The 17,929-nt window shown below is 40.1% G+C and overlaps 1 protein-coding gene across 2 annotated transcripts in view; it reads left to right on the forward strand.

Moving 5' to 3' along the window:
• The first annotated feature begins 2,776 nt into the window (after positions 1-2,776).
• Positions 2,777-17,929, forward strand: part of DOK5 (docking protein 5) — a 142,564-nt gene continuing 127,411 nt past the window's right edge. Inside the window, exon 1 of one of the 2 annotated variants that reach the window (XM_069496069.1) lies at positions 2,777-3,200. In XM_069496069.1, the coding sequence (XP_069352170.1) occupies positions 3,135-3,200 (66 nt within the window). In that variant the 5' untranslated portion in view covers positions 2,777-3,134. The remainder of the gene's footprint in view (positions 3,201-17,929) is intronic. The other variant, XM_069496070.1, reaches the window with a different exon arrangement.

Consider the following 17,929-nt stretch of genomic DNA (forward strand, 5'->3'; position numbering starts at 1 on the left):
AATAAATATACTTTTTATCCAACTTAAGTCATTGCATTTGTCTCATTGTTACAACAGTTTCACATCTACTTAAGTAACATAATAATATTTTCTTGGGGTGCTGGATGAGGGGGTTCTAACCGTGTGGTCAGGATTTGGTTTGTTCTCTTTATCTCTCAGTTCTGTTTCTTGTGTGTAGCCTTCACTCAGCCCTGCCCTGGAGCTTCATGAGTATGCCAGCAGCTCCTGTCCAAATTCCATTTCAGCCAGAGGGTCAGTCTTCGTCCCAGCGTTCAGCAAAAGTAACCCAGTTAGCCCTTAATTGGCCAGCTTAGGTCATGGAGTCATGTTGGAACGACTCGCCAATGGTCCAAAGAAGGGCAATGTATGGGGCTATGCACCTCTGCTGGGGGCAGGGGATAAATATACTCAGGTGAAAATGGTGACCACTACTGGAAGAAGGGAGTCTGGATGCTGAGGAAGCAAACAGAAATCTATACTACAAATAAGAAGTTCTAAGTGTCAAAAATTGATTTAAAAACACAGGCTGAAATAATTTTTTTTGTCAAACGTATTTCTGGTGAAACTAAATTGTGTGTGACTATATGTTTGGCAGCACATAGTTGTGCAATTTGTGCACTGTGCAACTCTATAAGCACTACTTACATTGCACATCTCTGTGAATTGCTCTTTTCCCTTTCTGCCTTGGTTGCATATGGCACAATTTGGACAAGTGTAATCACAGTATATCACAGTCTATATATTTTGGGTGTATATCAACTTGATTTCACCAAACGTACAAATAAAACCATATACTGGATTCAATGTTGCAATTATTAATAAGAAAATCACCGTTGCCTCACATTTAATTTGATGTTTTCTAGTTTGAATCTAGTTTCCTCAGTTCTAGTTTAATTGTTTATGGATGTTGATTATAGACAACATTACTGATCAAGGGTTGGATTTCTTAGCTTCAGTTTTTGTCAGCAATTATTTCTGTTACTTTGGGCCACTCACTTCAAGCTCCTAATGCCTTAACTTCTTCATCCTTTGTTTCCACGATACTGTAGATTTGGACTACAAATGGTGTGTTAAACAAATGCCTTCCATGAACACCTCTATTTCATGGCAACCATGGACAGCATTTTTTTGTTGTTGTTCTAACCCTTCAGAAAGAGCTCTCAAAATGATTTTACCATTTCATTCTCTTTTGGTGAGAAATTTAAAATTAAAATATCATTTTCCATAGAATGACAACATGAAGACAGAACAGATGGTTTACTCTATAGCAAAAAGACTTCTCCCTGCCAAAATATTTGCTTTCTGATTGTCCCAATTTAGTCTCAGTTCTCCCATGACACATTCTTAGGGGATTCTCTTCTTTAACTAGCACCCGTCAAGCCAAGGTGACTGAAAGCTAATGTTCTCAGAAGATTCATAAAATCTTAGAGTTGAAAGACCTTCAGATATCATCAGGTCAAAGAATCCACTAGTAAGTGAATCTTCTTCTCAGCAGCTCTGACCAAAGATCACCCAGCCTTTGTTTGGTTACCTCCAGTGAACAAGAATTATCAAATTTCTGATATCCTCTTTGCCTTTGTACATAGTGCAAACGATTAGAAAGGTCTTCCTTGGAAACTAACTAGCAACCTTCTCAGAGACACCTGCTCTTCAGAAGAGGTACAAGAGGGTGTTTACAAGCAGAGCTGGGCACCACACACACCTCCCTCGATCAGATCCTAGCTCTGAAAGCAGCCAGCTGTAGGATCTGGGGCGAGTCCCAGGGGCCTAACTAGTCTGAGCTTCACTCTGTAAAATGTGGAAGCTAGTACCTAACTCATTATTCCCTTAACAAGATTAGCACAATGCCTACTAGCAGGTTGGTGCTCAATAAATGTTAGCAATTATCAACTCAAGTAAGCTTCAGGAAGGTAATGCAGTCAGGGGCAGGTGAGTGTGAAATCCGATCCACTTTTAATCTTATTTTATAGGCAGTATCCCATAATGGTTATGAGAGTGAGCTCTGTTGCCAGACTGTGGAGGTTAAAATGCGGGCCTGGCATTTACCTAAGGGGGCACTTACCTGAAAAAGTGCAGGGGAGGTTAAATGAGTTAATCCATGCAAAGGGCTTAGAACAGTGCCTGGCATCTGCGTAGCCATTTTGACCACCACTGAGGATCTACTGAGCTCTTACTTCGGGTCCGGCTTTGGGGAAACACAAAGTGACGCCAAGTCTTAGCCCCTAGGAAACTTACAGGGGGCGGAAAAAGACAGGCTCGAACAAGGAAACAGGGCACTTGATACCACGGAGGGCCAGGTCCCCAATGCCAAGGAAACCCAAGGAAGCTCTTAGCTTGAGCCATGACAATATCCCTCTCCGCTCAGGCCAAGGTCAAGGCAAACGCGGCAACACCACCTCCCCAGACACCACACACACACACACACACACACACACACACACAATCAGCCCTTCTGGGGAAGGACCAGGGCCGAAGGGAGAGGGGTGGGCGGCGGCTGGAAAAAAGTGAAATTTCCTCTCCTGCTAAAATGAGCCACGGGAGCCAGCAGACAGGAGCCTTATCTCGCAGGCTGTAGGCGAGGCGCGGGGGCGGGCTGGGCGCGGATCGCAAGGGGCAGCGGTCGGGGAAGGTGGGTGGGAGACCAGGCCGGGAGGTGGGAGCGCTCTGAGTGCGGCTGCTCGCGGGTGGCCACAGCCCGGCGCTGAGACCTGCGCGGCTCCTCCCCTCGGCCCCCCCACCTCTTTCTCCTCCTTCCTCCTCCTCCTCCTCCTCCTCCTCTTCCTCCTCCTCCCCAGCCCCGGGAAGAGGCAGGGCTGGATCCCTTGGCAGGCGCGCTCCTCCTCCTGGCGGGCCCGCTGCGGAGTCAGCTGACGCCGGCGCTCCAGCCTCGCCTCCCCGCGCCGCGCTGTCCGCGCTCCCCCAAAGTGGCTGCGAGCCGGCCGCCCACTTTCGGGGTTCGGGGGACGGGGAAAGTGATGTGCGCCTTCTGAAGCCTCCCCGAGCCACAGCGGAAGCAGCGACACCTCTCCAACTTTCTCCCCCGACTCCTTCTCTTGATCCTGCCTGCCCTCGACCCTCCCCAAAGCCACTTAGGGTGCGCGCGCCTGGGTAAGGGGGGTCACCGGCTGCCTGGGATGGCTTCCAATTTTAATGACATAGTGAAGCAAGGCTACGTGAGGATCCGGAGCAGGCGCCTCGGGGTAAGTATCGATCCTTTCCTCTCTACCGTTCGCCGGCTCGCTGTCTTTATCCTCAGCCAGCATCCCTGGAGGGCGCAGGAGATGCCCCGGCTGCGCGCCGCTTTCTCCGCCGAACCCACATCTCCCGCGGCGGTCGCCGTGAGGCCGGCGTCTAGGTATGTCATGGATCTATCTTTATCTCTCGGATGACTTGGCTTTCCGATGGTGGCCGCGTGTGCGGCTGCGGTAGCCGCTGGAGCCCATCTACTAGAAATAAATATTTCTCGGTAGCCATGGGAGTCCGAGCCGAGAGCCGGGCGGGGGCGCAGAGCCCGCCGGGTGGCCCCGGGCCCCTCTCTTCCCATTCGCCGCCAACTTAACTTTTCCAGGGGACGCATCGACTGGCTGAAGAATAGGACACACGTTCTCGGTGTGAACGAGGTCAGTGACCCTCTGACCCCAGGGAGAGATTTTTGCCAAGCGGAAGGTCTCCTCCGACTCGCGGTCCTGGACAGTCACTCACCTCTGTCCCAGGTGCTGGCAAGGGCGGTGCGGGTTGGCCTCTGGCCGGGGCCAACTTCGGGGAGATGCCCGGATCGGAATTTTGTCTCGTCCTAAACCTGGGTGGTGGATTTCTGTTGCCGGAATACACATTGGAGACCCACTGGAGGATTATTGAGCGTGGAGCATAGTACCTGGCGTAGAGCAAGTGCTCACTGAGTACCTACTGAGAGAAAGAATGAATGAACCTGAGGGTACGTGAGGACAGATACTGACACGGGCTGGCTCCTTTCTTAAAACTCCCTGTCGTGCGCCCCTGTCTCTTGGCTCTTCCCCAGGGAGCCCGCAAGAGAGAAACCACCCTTCCTCTCTTTGGGTCCCAGGGATGGTGAAGGACTTCTTGAGGGAGGGGGCAGAGCCCGGAGTGATTTTTTTTTTTTTTTTAATTTCAAACTGGGCTCCTCATTTCTCTTTGCTTTGTGTCAAATTTTGTTGCTGTTTGAGTTAATCCTGTGCGTTTGGGCCAGAGATAGGGGGTGAGCTGGGGGTGGGGGTGGGGGAAGGAAAGTATACTTTAGTATTTCCTGAAATAATAACCTCAGTAATGATGTGGACTGGCCCTGTTGAGGGTGAGTGATAAACTGAATGTCTTTCTCTACAAATACATGACATTTGCCATCTTTCTCTAAAGTGGTGTTTGGACTTTTTTTTATGTGGCAGATACTTTTACTGAAAATTGAAGAGAAATTTCACAGTAGTGAACTGAGCCAGGGAGGAAAACCTGGTGGAGGGAAACATCTGTAATTATTATAAAACCTTTGCCAGATTCGTTTTGGTTTCTTTCTTTCCTTCTTTCCCCCTTCCTTCCTTCCTTCCTTCCTCTCTCTCTCCCTCCCTCCCTCTCTCTCTTTCTGACTTTCTCTCTCTCTCTTTCTTTCTTCTTCCTTTCTTCCTGCTGGTTACCATGTTTTAGCAATTATGTCCTGTGATATTGTGAATATATAAATGTATAATTAGGGAGAAATGTAACAGAACTAACCATATCTGTCAGCCCTGCCAAAGTTTCCTTGGTTTTCTTTTCTGCTATGCAAATGTTCTCTCAGCAAGAACAATCATTGTTGGAGAACTTAAATGAGTAACTCCCATGTAAAGGACAAAAAATAATAGGAATATTAGTTATTTATTTTTTGAGACTGAGTCCAGCTCTGTCCCCCCAGGCTGGAGAGCAGTGGCGTCATCATAGCTCACTGCAACTTCCAACTCAAGTGATTTTTCTGCCTCAGGCTCCTGAGTAGCTGGGATTACAAGTGAGCACCACCATGCTTGGCTAATTTTTTCTGTTTTTGGTAGAGATGGGGTCTCACTGTTGCTCAGGCTGGTCTGGGGCTCCGGACCTCAAGGGGATCCTCCCGCCTCAGCCTCCCAGAGTGCTAGGAGTATAGGTGTGAGCCACCACATCCAGCCAAAACTTTATATTTTTGATAAGCTTATAGGCTGGCCAAGTATTGTAATTTTAAAGGGAGCATTAAAAACACCATTCTAATTTAGATTTACTCCATCATGTCAATTGAGGGAATTGGTAAGAGGCATCCATTGTGAGTTAGAGAGCATTCCAGTAGGAAGAAAGCATGCATTATTAATGCACAAAATATGAATTATTCATAAGGATCAGAGTTTATGCCAAATTGTGACACATGGTAATTTATTTGAAAGACTGGTTACCATCACTCTCCAGTTTGTGGTAATGGAGATTTTTTTTATATTATTACAATTGACATAATATAGGCCCTGTGTGTGTGCCAGCATTTAAGGACAGATATTTGAAGCCAAAGTAATGGAAAAGTAGTTTAGTTTGCATTTGTTTCACATTTTACAGTATTTTGGATGCCAGTGAGCAATATACTTTCTCAAGATGTAGTCATTTTGTCTGTGTTAACACTCAGATAGATTTTAGAATATCCATTGAATTATGGTTATTACTCATGGAGAGAAAAGGACAAAAATATGATCAAATAAATCTGGTCTTATTTGTTAGCTTTGGTTTTTATCACCCGTTAATTTTTAAAAAATAGTTTTATGATATGATTTACAAAGAAGGCTGATTACATAGTTTTCAGAACACAGTGTAAACTAAAGTTTTAATGGAGGGTTCAAGTAATGGTGAAAGATGCTTTAGGAAAATGGCATATGGACCCTCTGTCCAAAGTAAGGAATGTGAGTAGTATGAATCTAGGCTGCATATAGCTTAGAACAGCATGCACCGTGTGTATTCTAAGAACATGGGCAAGTCTTGAGGAGAGGTGGGACGTTGTGTCTGGCACAGAGCAGGCTCTCAGTAAGTGCATGTTAAAATATGCATCGAACTATATAGTGAATGCATGAGCTCGTGATTCATAACCCTCTTTAGGAACTAATCCGACAGTGGTTTTATTAATGGAATCCAGACAAGTGTCTGTGGATTATAACCATGTTTGGGAGGGTTTATAATTAAATACAAAAACAACATTTCATGGTAAGCAGCTGTCATGCCAAGGAATGCTTCCTCAGGTTTGGAAAAAGAGAAGGGAACAAATTCTGCTTCTCTTACTTGTTAGCCCTATGACCCCTGACCTTTCTTGGCCTCTTTTTTCTGGTCTGTACAATGAATACTATTTAATGATGTTTTGGGAGCATTAAATAAGATGTTTGTGAAAATGCAATGGAAATGTAGAGCATTGATTCTAATTGTATTATTTTATTTAATATAATCAAAGATGAGTTAGGATTGGTAGAAGGATACAGGGATTATCAATTTCCTTATCTTTCTATCTAGCAGTATCCAAAGGCATGAATGCTTATGCAGCTCTAGATTTTTTTATTGGATGAAGCTTTTATAAATTTTATATGTATGTGTGTGTATGCATACATACATGTATAAATAAAACATACATATACACCTGCATATATTATATAATATAGGTATAAATATATATATGACTTTTTTAATGGAGCAGGAAACATTCTTATTTTTTTGTTTGTTTGTTTTAAGAAATGGAATCTCCCAAGTAGCTGAAATTGGGACAGGAAACGTTCTAAGAACATTCTCATTCAAATGGATTACAGAAAAATGACCACCTTTAGTTGAATTCCTAAACAGTTTAAGTGATTAAGCAATCAAATATGTATAACCATATTGTTTTCTTTGAACATCAAAAAGCTTAATGAAATTCAAATCATTTAACTGAGAAGTTTCACTATCTTCATATCTGCATTCTCCAGCTCAATCTCCATTGGTTCGTGGAGGTCACAGGCTGTGCCCTGGGTACAGTATTTGTTCAGGAATGTTGATGTTACTATTTGGGGGGCGGGGTGGAAGGGGAGCAGCTGTCTATAATTATCTGACTAGTCCACAAAATGCACTAAAAATTTCTTCTTAGGCGAGTGGCAAATCAGGCGATTTGCACATGATTAACCTGCTGCATGTGTGACTTCGATGCCATAATATGACGGTTCTAATGTAGTTTCTTTACTTGCAAAGGAGAGACTTTTCCAGTCAATAATTGCCAAGACTTATCCATAATACAAGCTTCAGAGCTGAAACTAAGACCTGTTTTCTTTATCTACATGCAATCCCTCAGTTACTTGCCTTTATCTACCATTTCTGTGCTTTCATCTACCAAGGACTTATCAGCTGGGACCTCTTCTCAGAACTCCACTCTGACATATTCTCCTGTCTACCCCACATCTCTGCTTGGACATCTGATAGATGTCTCAAACTTAATGCATCTAAACCTTTGATTGTTTCAACCACGCCTACTTCCCCTCTAGTCTTCTCCATCTCAGGCACTAGAGGTTCCCAAATTTTGGTTGCCCAGGTAAAAATCAATTAAGAAAGCAAGCAGATGAACTTTGGCATTATTTCTCTCTTCCCTCATCTGTCACCCTCACAGTGAATCTGTCAGGAGATCCCGTGTGCTCTATCCTTGACATATATTTAGGCTCCAACTACCTCTCACACCGTCCGCTGCTACCATCCTGGCCCGAGCCCCGCTCATCTCCTCCCTGGAATATTGCAGTGACTTCCTCATTTGTCTCCCTGCCCGCACCCTTGCTTCTCTTCCATCCTTATCCATACAGCAGCCGTGGTGTTGCTTTGGAAATGTAAGACAGATCATGTTGCCTGGCTGCTGAAACCACCAGTGGCTTTCTATATGCCACAGAGTGAAAGCCTTACGACGGCCACGAGGCCCTCTGACTCGGAAGCTTTCCTCTTTCAGCTCCCCTGCTGGGAATGCTGTTTCCCCAGCTATCTCCTCTGGCTTGCTCACCCACCTCTTTCCTCAAATGCCGCCTTCTCAGCAAGGCCTTTCAGACCACCCTGTTTTATTTCTCTCCCCTCTTCCCTTTATCCCATCCCTTTTTTTTCTCCTTAGATATGTCACTCCTCGCATATTGGTCTGGATGTTTTACTTATTTGTTTATTGCCTCTATGCCCCAAAGGGCACATGAGACTCCGTGAGGGCTGAGGTTTCTCTCTCTCCTTTGATCATAGCTGCACCCTGATGCCCAGCACAGTGCCAGGCACAGGCTGGGCACTTGATGAAGACTTGTTGAATGAATGAATGAAAGGATGAATGACTGCATCACTGTGTAGTGGTTTAAGAGCACAGGCTCTGACATGAGACTGCATTAAAATCCCAAATCAATGTCTGGTTATGTGACTTCTGGTGAGTCATTTACTATTTATAGGCCTCAGTCTTTTGTAAAAATATAGACACTCTTACTACTCACCTAATAGATAGATCATTGGAAAGGGCTGAACACAGTGCTTGACACAGTAAAAACCCAATTAATGTTTATTGCTGCTCTCACTCCTCCTAGCACAGTTATAGGATGAGGACACTTAAGTGGGTGTTATTTTCACTACTTCTACTGCAATTGCTCTTATCCTCCAAGAACTTGCTGTTTAGTTAGAAAAACAAACTTAATATCCATGAAATAATGTACAAGCACAAATATTGCTTGACATTGATGCTAAGTGTGGGAGGAATGTCCACCTTTATAAGACTTTTCATGATCCTTGCACAAATGGCAAAGATATTGAGTAAGGAGAAGTATATCTCTGTGTAACCTCAGTTTGAATGAACTCACTGGATTGGGAGGTGTTTCTGTTAATTCAGGGGACTTTTTTTGGTAACAGAGAATAGATTTAATAATGGAGCAGTTAATGGCCAGATTTTAGAAAAAAATATTTCCTAACCTTTTCATTTTCCAGTTTCACCTGACCTAATATGCCAGAAAGACTTTAACATTTCATTTAGGGTTTTTAGATTTAGATATTCAGGAATCTATGCATTTTATGGCACCATGAAAAAGTCATAATTTTAATATTAAAATCATAGAAATAGATATTTCGTACACTATTGTTACGTAAGTACATGTACACATGTGCACACGCACAGGCATGTACAAACACATGCAACCTTTTGGTAAGCTTAATTCATGAAGTACTGTTTTTCTTCCTCAAGAAAAAGAGGCTTTAGGGTCACTTTTCCAGCAATGAAATTTGTGACCAGCTAGACTGCATCTACACATGCGTCAGTCAAGATAACATGATATTTCTGCTCCATTTGAATCAGCTTCACTGATGTGGTTTCCATGTCAGAAGGGCTTTCCAGCTGGTATTCCAGTCATCTTCATCTGATTGTCAACGTGTATGCTATGATTAATTATGCATAAAGTCAGATTTTAGATCATCATGCCCAAAATTGATTTCAGCAAAGAATGGCCAATTTAGTGACTTTGCATGTAGATGTACACCAAATTAATGATTGATGATTTCCCCCACATCTGCCAGTTTATTTTTATAATCATATTTACTAGAAGATGAGAAATATTTATTTTTTAGCAGCTTTGTAATTTCGGGGGAATTGTTATTTTTGGTATTTTAAGAATTTAGTTTTCCTTTGGAATATATTTCCTTTTATTTATTTTATTTTATCATTCATCAAATACTTTTTGGGTGCCTACTAGTGTTAAGCTTAATGTACACCACCTAAAATAAGGCAGATATCATCACCATCCTCAAGTAATTGACAGTTTAATTTTGCACTTGTTAACAGGAGATTAATGTATTCATTGTAGTTAAAGGTGAACTAGTCTGAGTGACAGGTCAAATATTGAAGTGAAAAGATACCTGCAGATATTTCCCTATCCCACCCCCCCCCTTTTTTTTTGGTGAAATGAGGAAGAGCAAATTTGATTTTCCTCTTACTCCAGGAATTTGATCCTAGTATGTTGGAAATAAAACCTTTGGCAATCCTAAGCCAGGAAGAGATTATGATGCCTCCCTCCTGCAGCCCCCTTTTCCTGTGAAATTAAAAATAAAATTGTGAGCTTAGAAATACCATGAGATATATGTGAATGTTGAAATTAAAATAGCTTCTTTCTAGAATGCAAATAGCTAAATTTTGGGCATTTGGAAGCTGATTTTTGCAAAGCAGTTTGGGGGCTGTCCTTATTTTACTAGTATTCTCAGCTTCTGATTATGCCCTGGATGCCAGAGAACATAAAAGTTAGCTGTGTGTACTGTGCTCTTGGGTAGAGTTGTTACCTAGTCTCCGGGGATAGGATGTAGGTGACTTTGCTGAGATGATGGTTTGTAGCTTGTACGAGATTCTTCCAGGGGTCCCGACCTCCCTGCCCCAGAACTGCCCACTTCCCATCCTTTATACTTTCCAAAAGGTTAAGAACCACCGTCTCATTTTTTAAATTAAATTTTTTCATTTTTATATACTTGTAGGTTCACATACAGTTGTATGAAATAATACAGAAAGATATCCCATGCCCTCTACCCAGTTTTCCTCAATAGTAACATCTTTCAAATTTATGCAACAATATCAAAACCAGGATGCTGACATTGACACAGTCGAGATACAGAACATTCCCTCCCCACAAGGATCCTTCCTTGTGTTCTTAAATAATTGCCCCTCCTGCTCTCATTCCCATAGCCCCAAACCCCTGACAACCACTAATCTGTCATTTTGTCATTTCAGAAATGTTACCTATATGGAAACACACAGTATGAAACCTTTTGCAATTGGTTTAAAAATATTAAAAAAACTCAAGACAATTACCTGGAGATTCATTCAGGTTGTTGTGTATATCAGTTTGTTCTTTTTTATTGCTGAGTGGTGGCCCATGGTATGGATGTACCGTAGTTTGTTTAGACAGTCACCTGTGGAGGATATCTGGGTTGTGTCCAGTTTTTGGCTATTATGGATAAAGCTGACATAAACATTTGTGTACAGGATCTTGTGTGAATGTAAGTTTTCATTCCTCTAGGTAAATGCCCAGGAGTGCAGTTTCTGGGTGGTATAGTGGTTGCATGTTTAGTGTTTTACAAAACTGCCAAACTTCTTCACGACAGTTGTACCGTTTTACATTCACATTAACAATGTCTGAGTGATCCAGTTTTTCTACATCCTTGCCAGCATTTGGTGTCATCACAATTTTTTACTTTAGCCATCCTTACAGGTGTGTAGTGATATCTTTTTATGGTTTTAATTTGCTTTCCCTACAGGGTGGGCAATGCTGAGCATCTTTTTATGTTGTTTGCTGTTTGTATATCATTTCAGTAAAATGCCTGGGTTGTTTATCTTTTTACTGTTGAGTTTTGGCAGTTCCTTATATATTCTAGATATAAATCCTTCTCAAATACATGATTTGCACATATTTTCTCTCAGTCTATAGCTTATCTTTTTGTTTTCTTAACAGGATATTTCTCACATCAATTTTTAAAATTTTAATGTAGTTCAGTTTCCTACTTTTTTCCTTTTGTGAATCATGCTTTTGGTACTAACTCTTTGTTCAGCTCAATATCTTGAAGAGTTTTAAAAACTTTTTTTCTAAAAGTTTTATAGTTTATATTTTACATGTAAGTCCATCATCCATTTTGAGTTAATTTTTTGTATAAGGTTTGAGTTTTAGGTCAAAGTTCTTTTTTTGCCTATAGATGTCCAATTACTCCAGCACCATTTGTTGAAAAGGCTGTCTTTTCTCCATTGAGCATTTTTATGTGTGTCTACTCCTAGGTCCTCTATTCTGTTCTGTTATTCTGTACACCTTATGTATGTGCAATGATGTGTCTACACATGTCTATATTTGTAAATATACAATAAGTCTTGAAATAGGTTTGACTCATTCCTCTGAGTTTATTCTTCTTTTTAAAATTGCTTTGGCTATTCTAGTTCCTTTGCCTTTCTGTGTAAATTTTAGAATAGTGTTGTCTGTAACTGCTAGAAATCTTTCTGGGATACTGTTTCATTTTAAATATGTATAAAATTGAATTGATACATTAGTCTTTTTTTGTTTGGGGTTCACACTTTAGTTTGGTCTCAGTTTGTCCACTTATTAGTTCTGTAGCCTTGGGGAAGACTGCTTATTGTTTAACTTCCTCATATAAAAAATGAGGATGATAATAGACTTCTCACAAAAGATAAGTCTATCAGACTCTTAATCCTCTTCCCAACTCACAGTAGAACTCAGTGAGTCACAATATTGATTTTTATTTTTTATTTTTAAAAGGTTGAAATGATATTTGTTGTTCATCGTCGGTAAGAGCCATGCACTGGTAGAAATGACTTCACTCATATCCCAGCAGAAGACTCATGTCTTTGGTAATTAAATACACAGAGCAGTCTACCTTCCTCTTGCTGTTGACTTCAGTGACGTATGTTTATATTACTGGGTTTATTTAGGAGCCACTAATGAAACACGACCTTAGAAAATATAGAGTTAAGTATATTAGCCAAAACGAAAGACCTTTAATTAAAGGGCTGCCCACAACATTTTTGCCTGTTAATTCTGGCCGTGTTGCCCAAATGTGAGAATTATATGTCTGGAGGGATAATTTTGGGGCAATCAACAACATTGAATCATGAAATGAGAAAAAGTGTTACTTGCTGTTCAACATAGTTAAGAGGGTTCATGTCTAATCAGCCTTTTAATAGAGAGAAAACCCTCCTTGGGTGCGGTGTCTTCAGGGTAACGGTATCATATTTCACTGTATTAACTTTATATTGTAATACATTTTATATTTACTTTCAAGTGATACTGGCTTTCCATTTAAGATAAGAATGTGTGCTTCCACTTTAAATAAGCTTATTTCTTTTAGAAAGTAAAGCAACTTAGATGGTTGACCTTGGAGTGCAGGTGTTGCCAAGCAGTGGCAACACTTGTGGAGGTGGGTGGTGGAACATGGATACGGCACAAATCCAGAGGGCGGCCTGTGCAAGGCTGAAGTTTGGGAGGTGCAGGACTGTTGTACTTATTTTTTAAAGTAGGTTTTCTCAAATTTCTTTACTTAGAGCTACCATGTGGCTTTATTTTATACAAATACCTTAAAAATTGGGCTTTATGGAAAAAACTCCCATGTACCCAATATCATCCTCTTAACAAAACTTCTCTCTGATGTCACCATGTATATGTCACCTCTCACCCCCAAGAATGTATAGCTTTACCTGAAATTTGCTCAAGCTCCTATTTTGTCTTCCCTTCATTAAGATATGCAATGAATACTTTAATCGTTAATAGTAAGAGAAACTAGCGTGTCTTACGAATGACCTAACTCAAATTAAATTAAAACACTAGTATTGAGTTCAAAGCTTTTACTTAATATGTTTCAATGTTTAGGAGAGCAATTCAACTCTTAAAATGAATTGTTTTAAATCTTAACACCATACTTTCATTCAAGAATAGAAATTTAGTTTCAAAATCTTTAAGAAATCATACTTCTTTGAATTGCTTAGCAAAATCGACTCTTCATACCAACAATTCCTCAGTTTCCAGGTTTCCACTTACCAATATGCAGAGATTTTGACTAATCTGCGCAAAAGCCACTTTTTGAGCCTGGATTGTATTCCATCAACAGTGGCCTCAAATCTAGAAGTTATCATGAAACTAACCTGGTCTTCAATACCCATTAATTCAGGTGTGAATTGTAGTGTGAAGTGAGGTTTGATAGGAACGTAGGAACATTCCCGGGGGTGGGTTGTCCCTTGGAGAGGTCTTAGTTGGATTGTGTCTGTCTTCTCTATTAACTGGCTGTTCTGACCTCTGATTTCCTCCTGACTGGCTCTCTCGGTGTCAGATTCCTGCCTCAAAACCACTTGTCTTGGTCACCACATTTAAAGCTGCCCTCTCACATCCTTCTAGAACCTAATTTGTCTATGCACAGAATTTTTAAAAATTAACTTTATTAATTTTACACCATTTATTTTTACCTCTCTCTCTCTCTCTCTATATATATATATGTATGTCTCGTTGTTGTTGTTGTTATGTCTTCTTCCCCTAGAATGTAAGTTCTATGAGACCTATAAGTTCTAGACTTTGACTGTTTTGTTCACTGCTATAGCTACCACTCTTAGCCCATGGTAAATGCCGAATATTTGTTGATTGAGTGGATGAATGGTTTTATTTCAGGTCAGAATGTTGGAATGGGATATTCAGATGTAAGAAGACAAATAGAAAACTGTGCCTATATCCCACCTGATTTTGTTGTAGATTCTATTCTGAGTGGTAGAATGTTTTAGGATTTCTCATATTTGCTGTTGGTATAAAATCTGCAAATTTATCATTAGGGAATATTGCAATTAATACTGACAGTTGGGTTTACTCCCTTAAAATTAAATTTTACTTGATTTTTTTGGAATAGATAATATATACTTGGTACAAAATTTGAGGGTACAAAGATTATGCATTGAACAATAAGTTTTCCTTTCATCCTCATCCCCAAAAATCATCTAGTTCCTTTTTCCATGTGTAAATGCTGTGAATAATTTCTTCCAGAATAGTCTATAAGCAGTTTTGTGTGTGTTTGAGTGTATGTTTGTATGTGCATGTGTGTGAGCAACATATAATTATATACTTTTCTGAGCCATGGAATTTTTATTTAGTAACATATGATGCTTTTCAGTAATTGGATAGGATTCCGCTGCTTGGATATATCTTATACCTGATTTGCTTATTTTTTTATTTAGCCTTCATTTTTTTCCTTACTTCTTTCTTTTATTTATTATTAAATATGTTCATGAAGTAGGTATTGTTTTTTACACCCATTTACAGATCATGAAACTGAGATACTAAGGATTAAGTTTTTGACCAACTCATACAGCTATGTGTGGCAGAGCCTGCATTTGAATCCAATCCGTAGCTCTTTCGTGAAGCATTAAGGTAATTGCATTTATCTTCTCTGTTACAAACAGTGCTACAGACCACCCCTCATCACACCCACTGATGAGCCTGTAGGTGAATAAATTCTTAGAAATGGGACTTATTGTCCAAAGGGTTTTCACATGTATGATTTTACAAAAGTTGCCTTGGAGGATGTTCCCCAGGAATGTGTAAGAAAGCCCATTTCTTCTCATTTTGACACAGTGTGCTTGAGGGCTTTTTCAATGTTTTGCCAGCCTGCTAGGTGAAAAATGAACTCATTTGTGTACAGATTTTCTTAAGCATGAGGCTGAATTTTTGGCCATTTTATAATCTTTTCAGTTTTGCAGTCTTTTTTAAGAGTGATATTTATTCAACTTAAAAAGTTGTTATTAAGTAAGAATTTAGAAACATAAATCATAATTATTTATCTTAAAAAAAAAACCTTCCTGGGAAATGGCTACATAGAAGTCTTGCACATAAAAGATATGATAAATCATATGTTAAATGTGACTGGGTTTATTTTTACTCTAAAAATAAAATTATAAAGTTGCAATTTTGATTAATATATATTGGGTGAAAAGATATATAGCCCAGCCTATATTTTTATTAGCGTGATCAATCTTGTAAAATGCTTCACACATGTCTGTGTAGCTGGGTGGCAGGGGTGGAGGGATGGGGATGATACGAATCTTCATACTGATAGCGAGATACAATTTCCGAATGTTGCATTTATGTTGTTCCTTGTTATTAAGACTCAGGAGAACTTGCTTAATCCAGTATCTTTTCCTTCCTCTCTTTTCCGTACTGTCTAAGCTCCAGCCACACCAGCTCCCTTTTGTTTTGCAAATGACAAACTCTCTCCTGTTCATTTCTTTTGCATCTTACACTTCCTTTTGTCTGTAAGGCTCTGCCATGACTGGCTCTTTGCTCATTGTCATCTCACAAGTCACCTCCCTGGAGAACTTTTTGACCATCCAATCTTTGGTGGCCTCCTTCAGGTGTACTCTGTCTCATCCCCTCTTAATTTCATTCAGGATCACTCCTTACAACTGGAATGATTTTTTAAGATTATTCATTTCGGTGTTGCTTGCCTCTTTTACTTACCTCTAAGCACCAAGAAGGTGTTTTCTTCATGGCTGAATTCTCAGTGGCTAGAAAAGCATCTGAGCACATAGTAGGTGCTCAATAAATATTAAATGACTAAAAACCTGAAATAACATCATGCATGTTACGTTAGGAAACAGACAAGTAACCCTAGGATAGAATGCATACACATATTCATAAATCCCAAGAAATTCCAAGAGTTTTGTGGAATTCTGTTGTGTGATGTTTGTTTGTTTGTAGCCTTTTGCAACTGGACTACAGTTGGACTTTAGCCCAACTACAGTCCCCAGGTCAGACAAACCTACAGAAGAGAGAAACCTGGCTAGAATGAGAAGGGCCTGATTTTTCACCCTGTCCTGCTGCCGGCCATCTGCTGTGACCAGAACGTGTCACTGAACTGCCCACATCTCAGCTTCGGTTGCAGCAAGAGGGAGATAGTCATGCCCACCTTCTCTCCCTCACCACCTGTCCACCTCTGCACCAGAGGTGTGACTGCGGATGTGAAGAGCATCCCAAGTACATGGAACGTTCTATTTCGTCCCAACTCGGTCTCCCCAGTGCCTCACCGTTAGCTTCCTGAGTGAAAATAGCAGAGAAAACTTGGGATTTTTCTCCAGAATTGCTATGACTTGTATCAGATCACTAACAAGAACTGATAACTTTTAGAATTTATTATTTACTTTGGATTTCAAAAGTGATCTTATCTTAGAAAAAGCAGAGTTTAATTTCTGGCAAAGAATGAAAGAGAGAAACAGAAAAAGAAAGCGAGAGAGAAAGGAAGGAAGGGAGGGAGGAAAGAAAAGAAAGGAAATAGGCTCATTCTATCTACAACAAAGGATGTGATATATATAGACATAAATTCTTTTTAATTAACTCGTATTTTATATTATATATACATGGTAGAGAAATAAAACAATGCAAAAAAGAATAGAATGAAGAGGAAATTTCCCTTCCTCCCCAGACTTGTCTCATTTGCCAGGGATAACCATTCTTAGAAAATTCTTGCATATTTGTGCAGAGATATTTATGTAAAATATATGTGAAATTTATGTGAAAAATGCATGTATTTGTACATATGTGTAATTTGTTTTAGACATATATATGCATGTGTTCATTTTATATAATACTGTTATATACTTCGTCCCCTTTTTTAAAGAGTCTGTTTTTATTATAAGATTAATGCATATATATACCTATACATAGGTAGATATTATAGATAATTTTGTTGAGATAAGCTGATATACATGAGAAAACAGAAAACTATACTACCCGCAATCTCACCATGAAAGAGATACGTCCCTTTTCTTTTAACTTAAGTTGGAGCACTCTTCAAAAATTTTTATGAATGTCCAATACTCCTTTATTTGTCTATGCCACAATTTCTCTAATTAGTCCACTAATAATGGACATTTTTAGGTAATTTCCAGTTTTTGCTTTTTAAACAATGAAGCAGTGACATCCTTGGGCATACACTAATGCATACATGTTATAGTATTTCTGAAATAAGTCCTAAGAAGGAAGCTGTCCTTACAAAGCTGTGTACATTTACGATTTTGATATATGGAACCAAATTTCCTGCAAAGAGATCGTACCAGGTACACTCTGACCAAGAGTGCTGTTAAATATGTGTTTCTGCTTATCCTAACCGTGGCTATGTTCAGCTCTCTGTGTGTACGTGTGTTTGTGTCTAACTTTTAAAGGATGTTCCTGTCCCTTTCTCTTCCTTGGCTCAATCCCCCACTCCCTAAATCTTTTCTGCTTATAGCAAACTAATCACCTAAAAAATTAAACCTAATCCTATCCGACTTTCACTTAAAACTCTCCATTACCTTCTCCTTATGCGTAAATATCTCTGTAGTGTAGTTAAGACACTGCATGATTTAGACACTGCCGACCTCACCTGCCACGTGTCGTCCCACACTCTCCAAAGTCAGTGCACAGCCAAACACACT

The sequence above is a fragment of the Eulemur rufifrons genome, chromosome 20 (genome assembly GCF_041146395.1).
Source record: "Eulemur rufifrons isolate Redbay chromosome 20, OSU_ERuf_1, whole genome shotgun sequence".
NCBI classification, from domain to species: domain Eukaryota; kingdom Metazoa; phylum Chordata; class Mammalia; order Primates; family Lemuridae; genus Eulemur; species Eulemur rufifrons.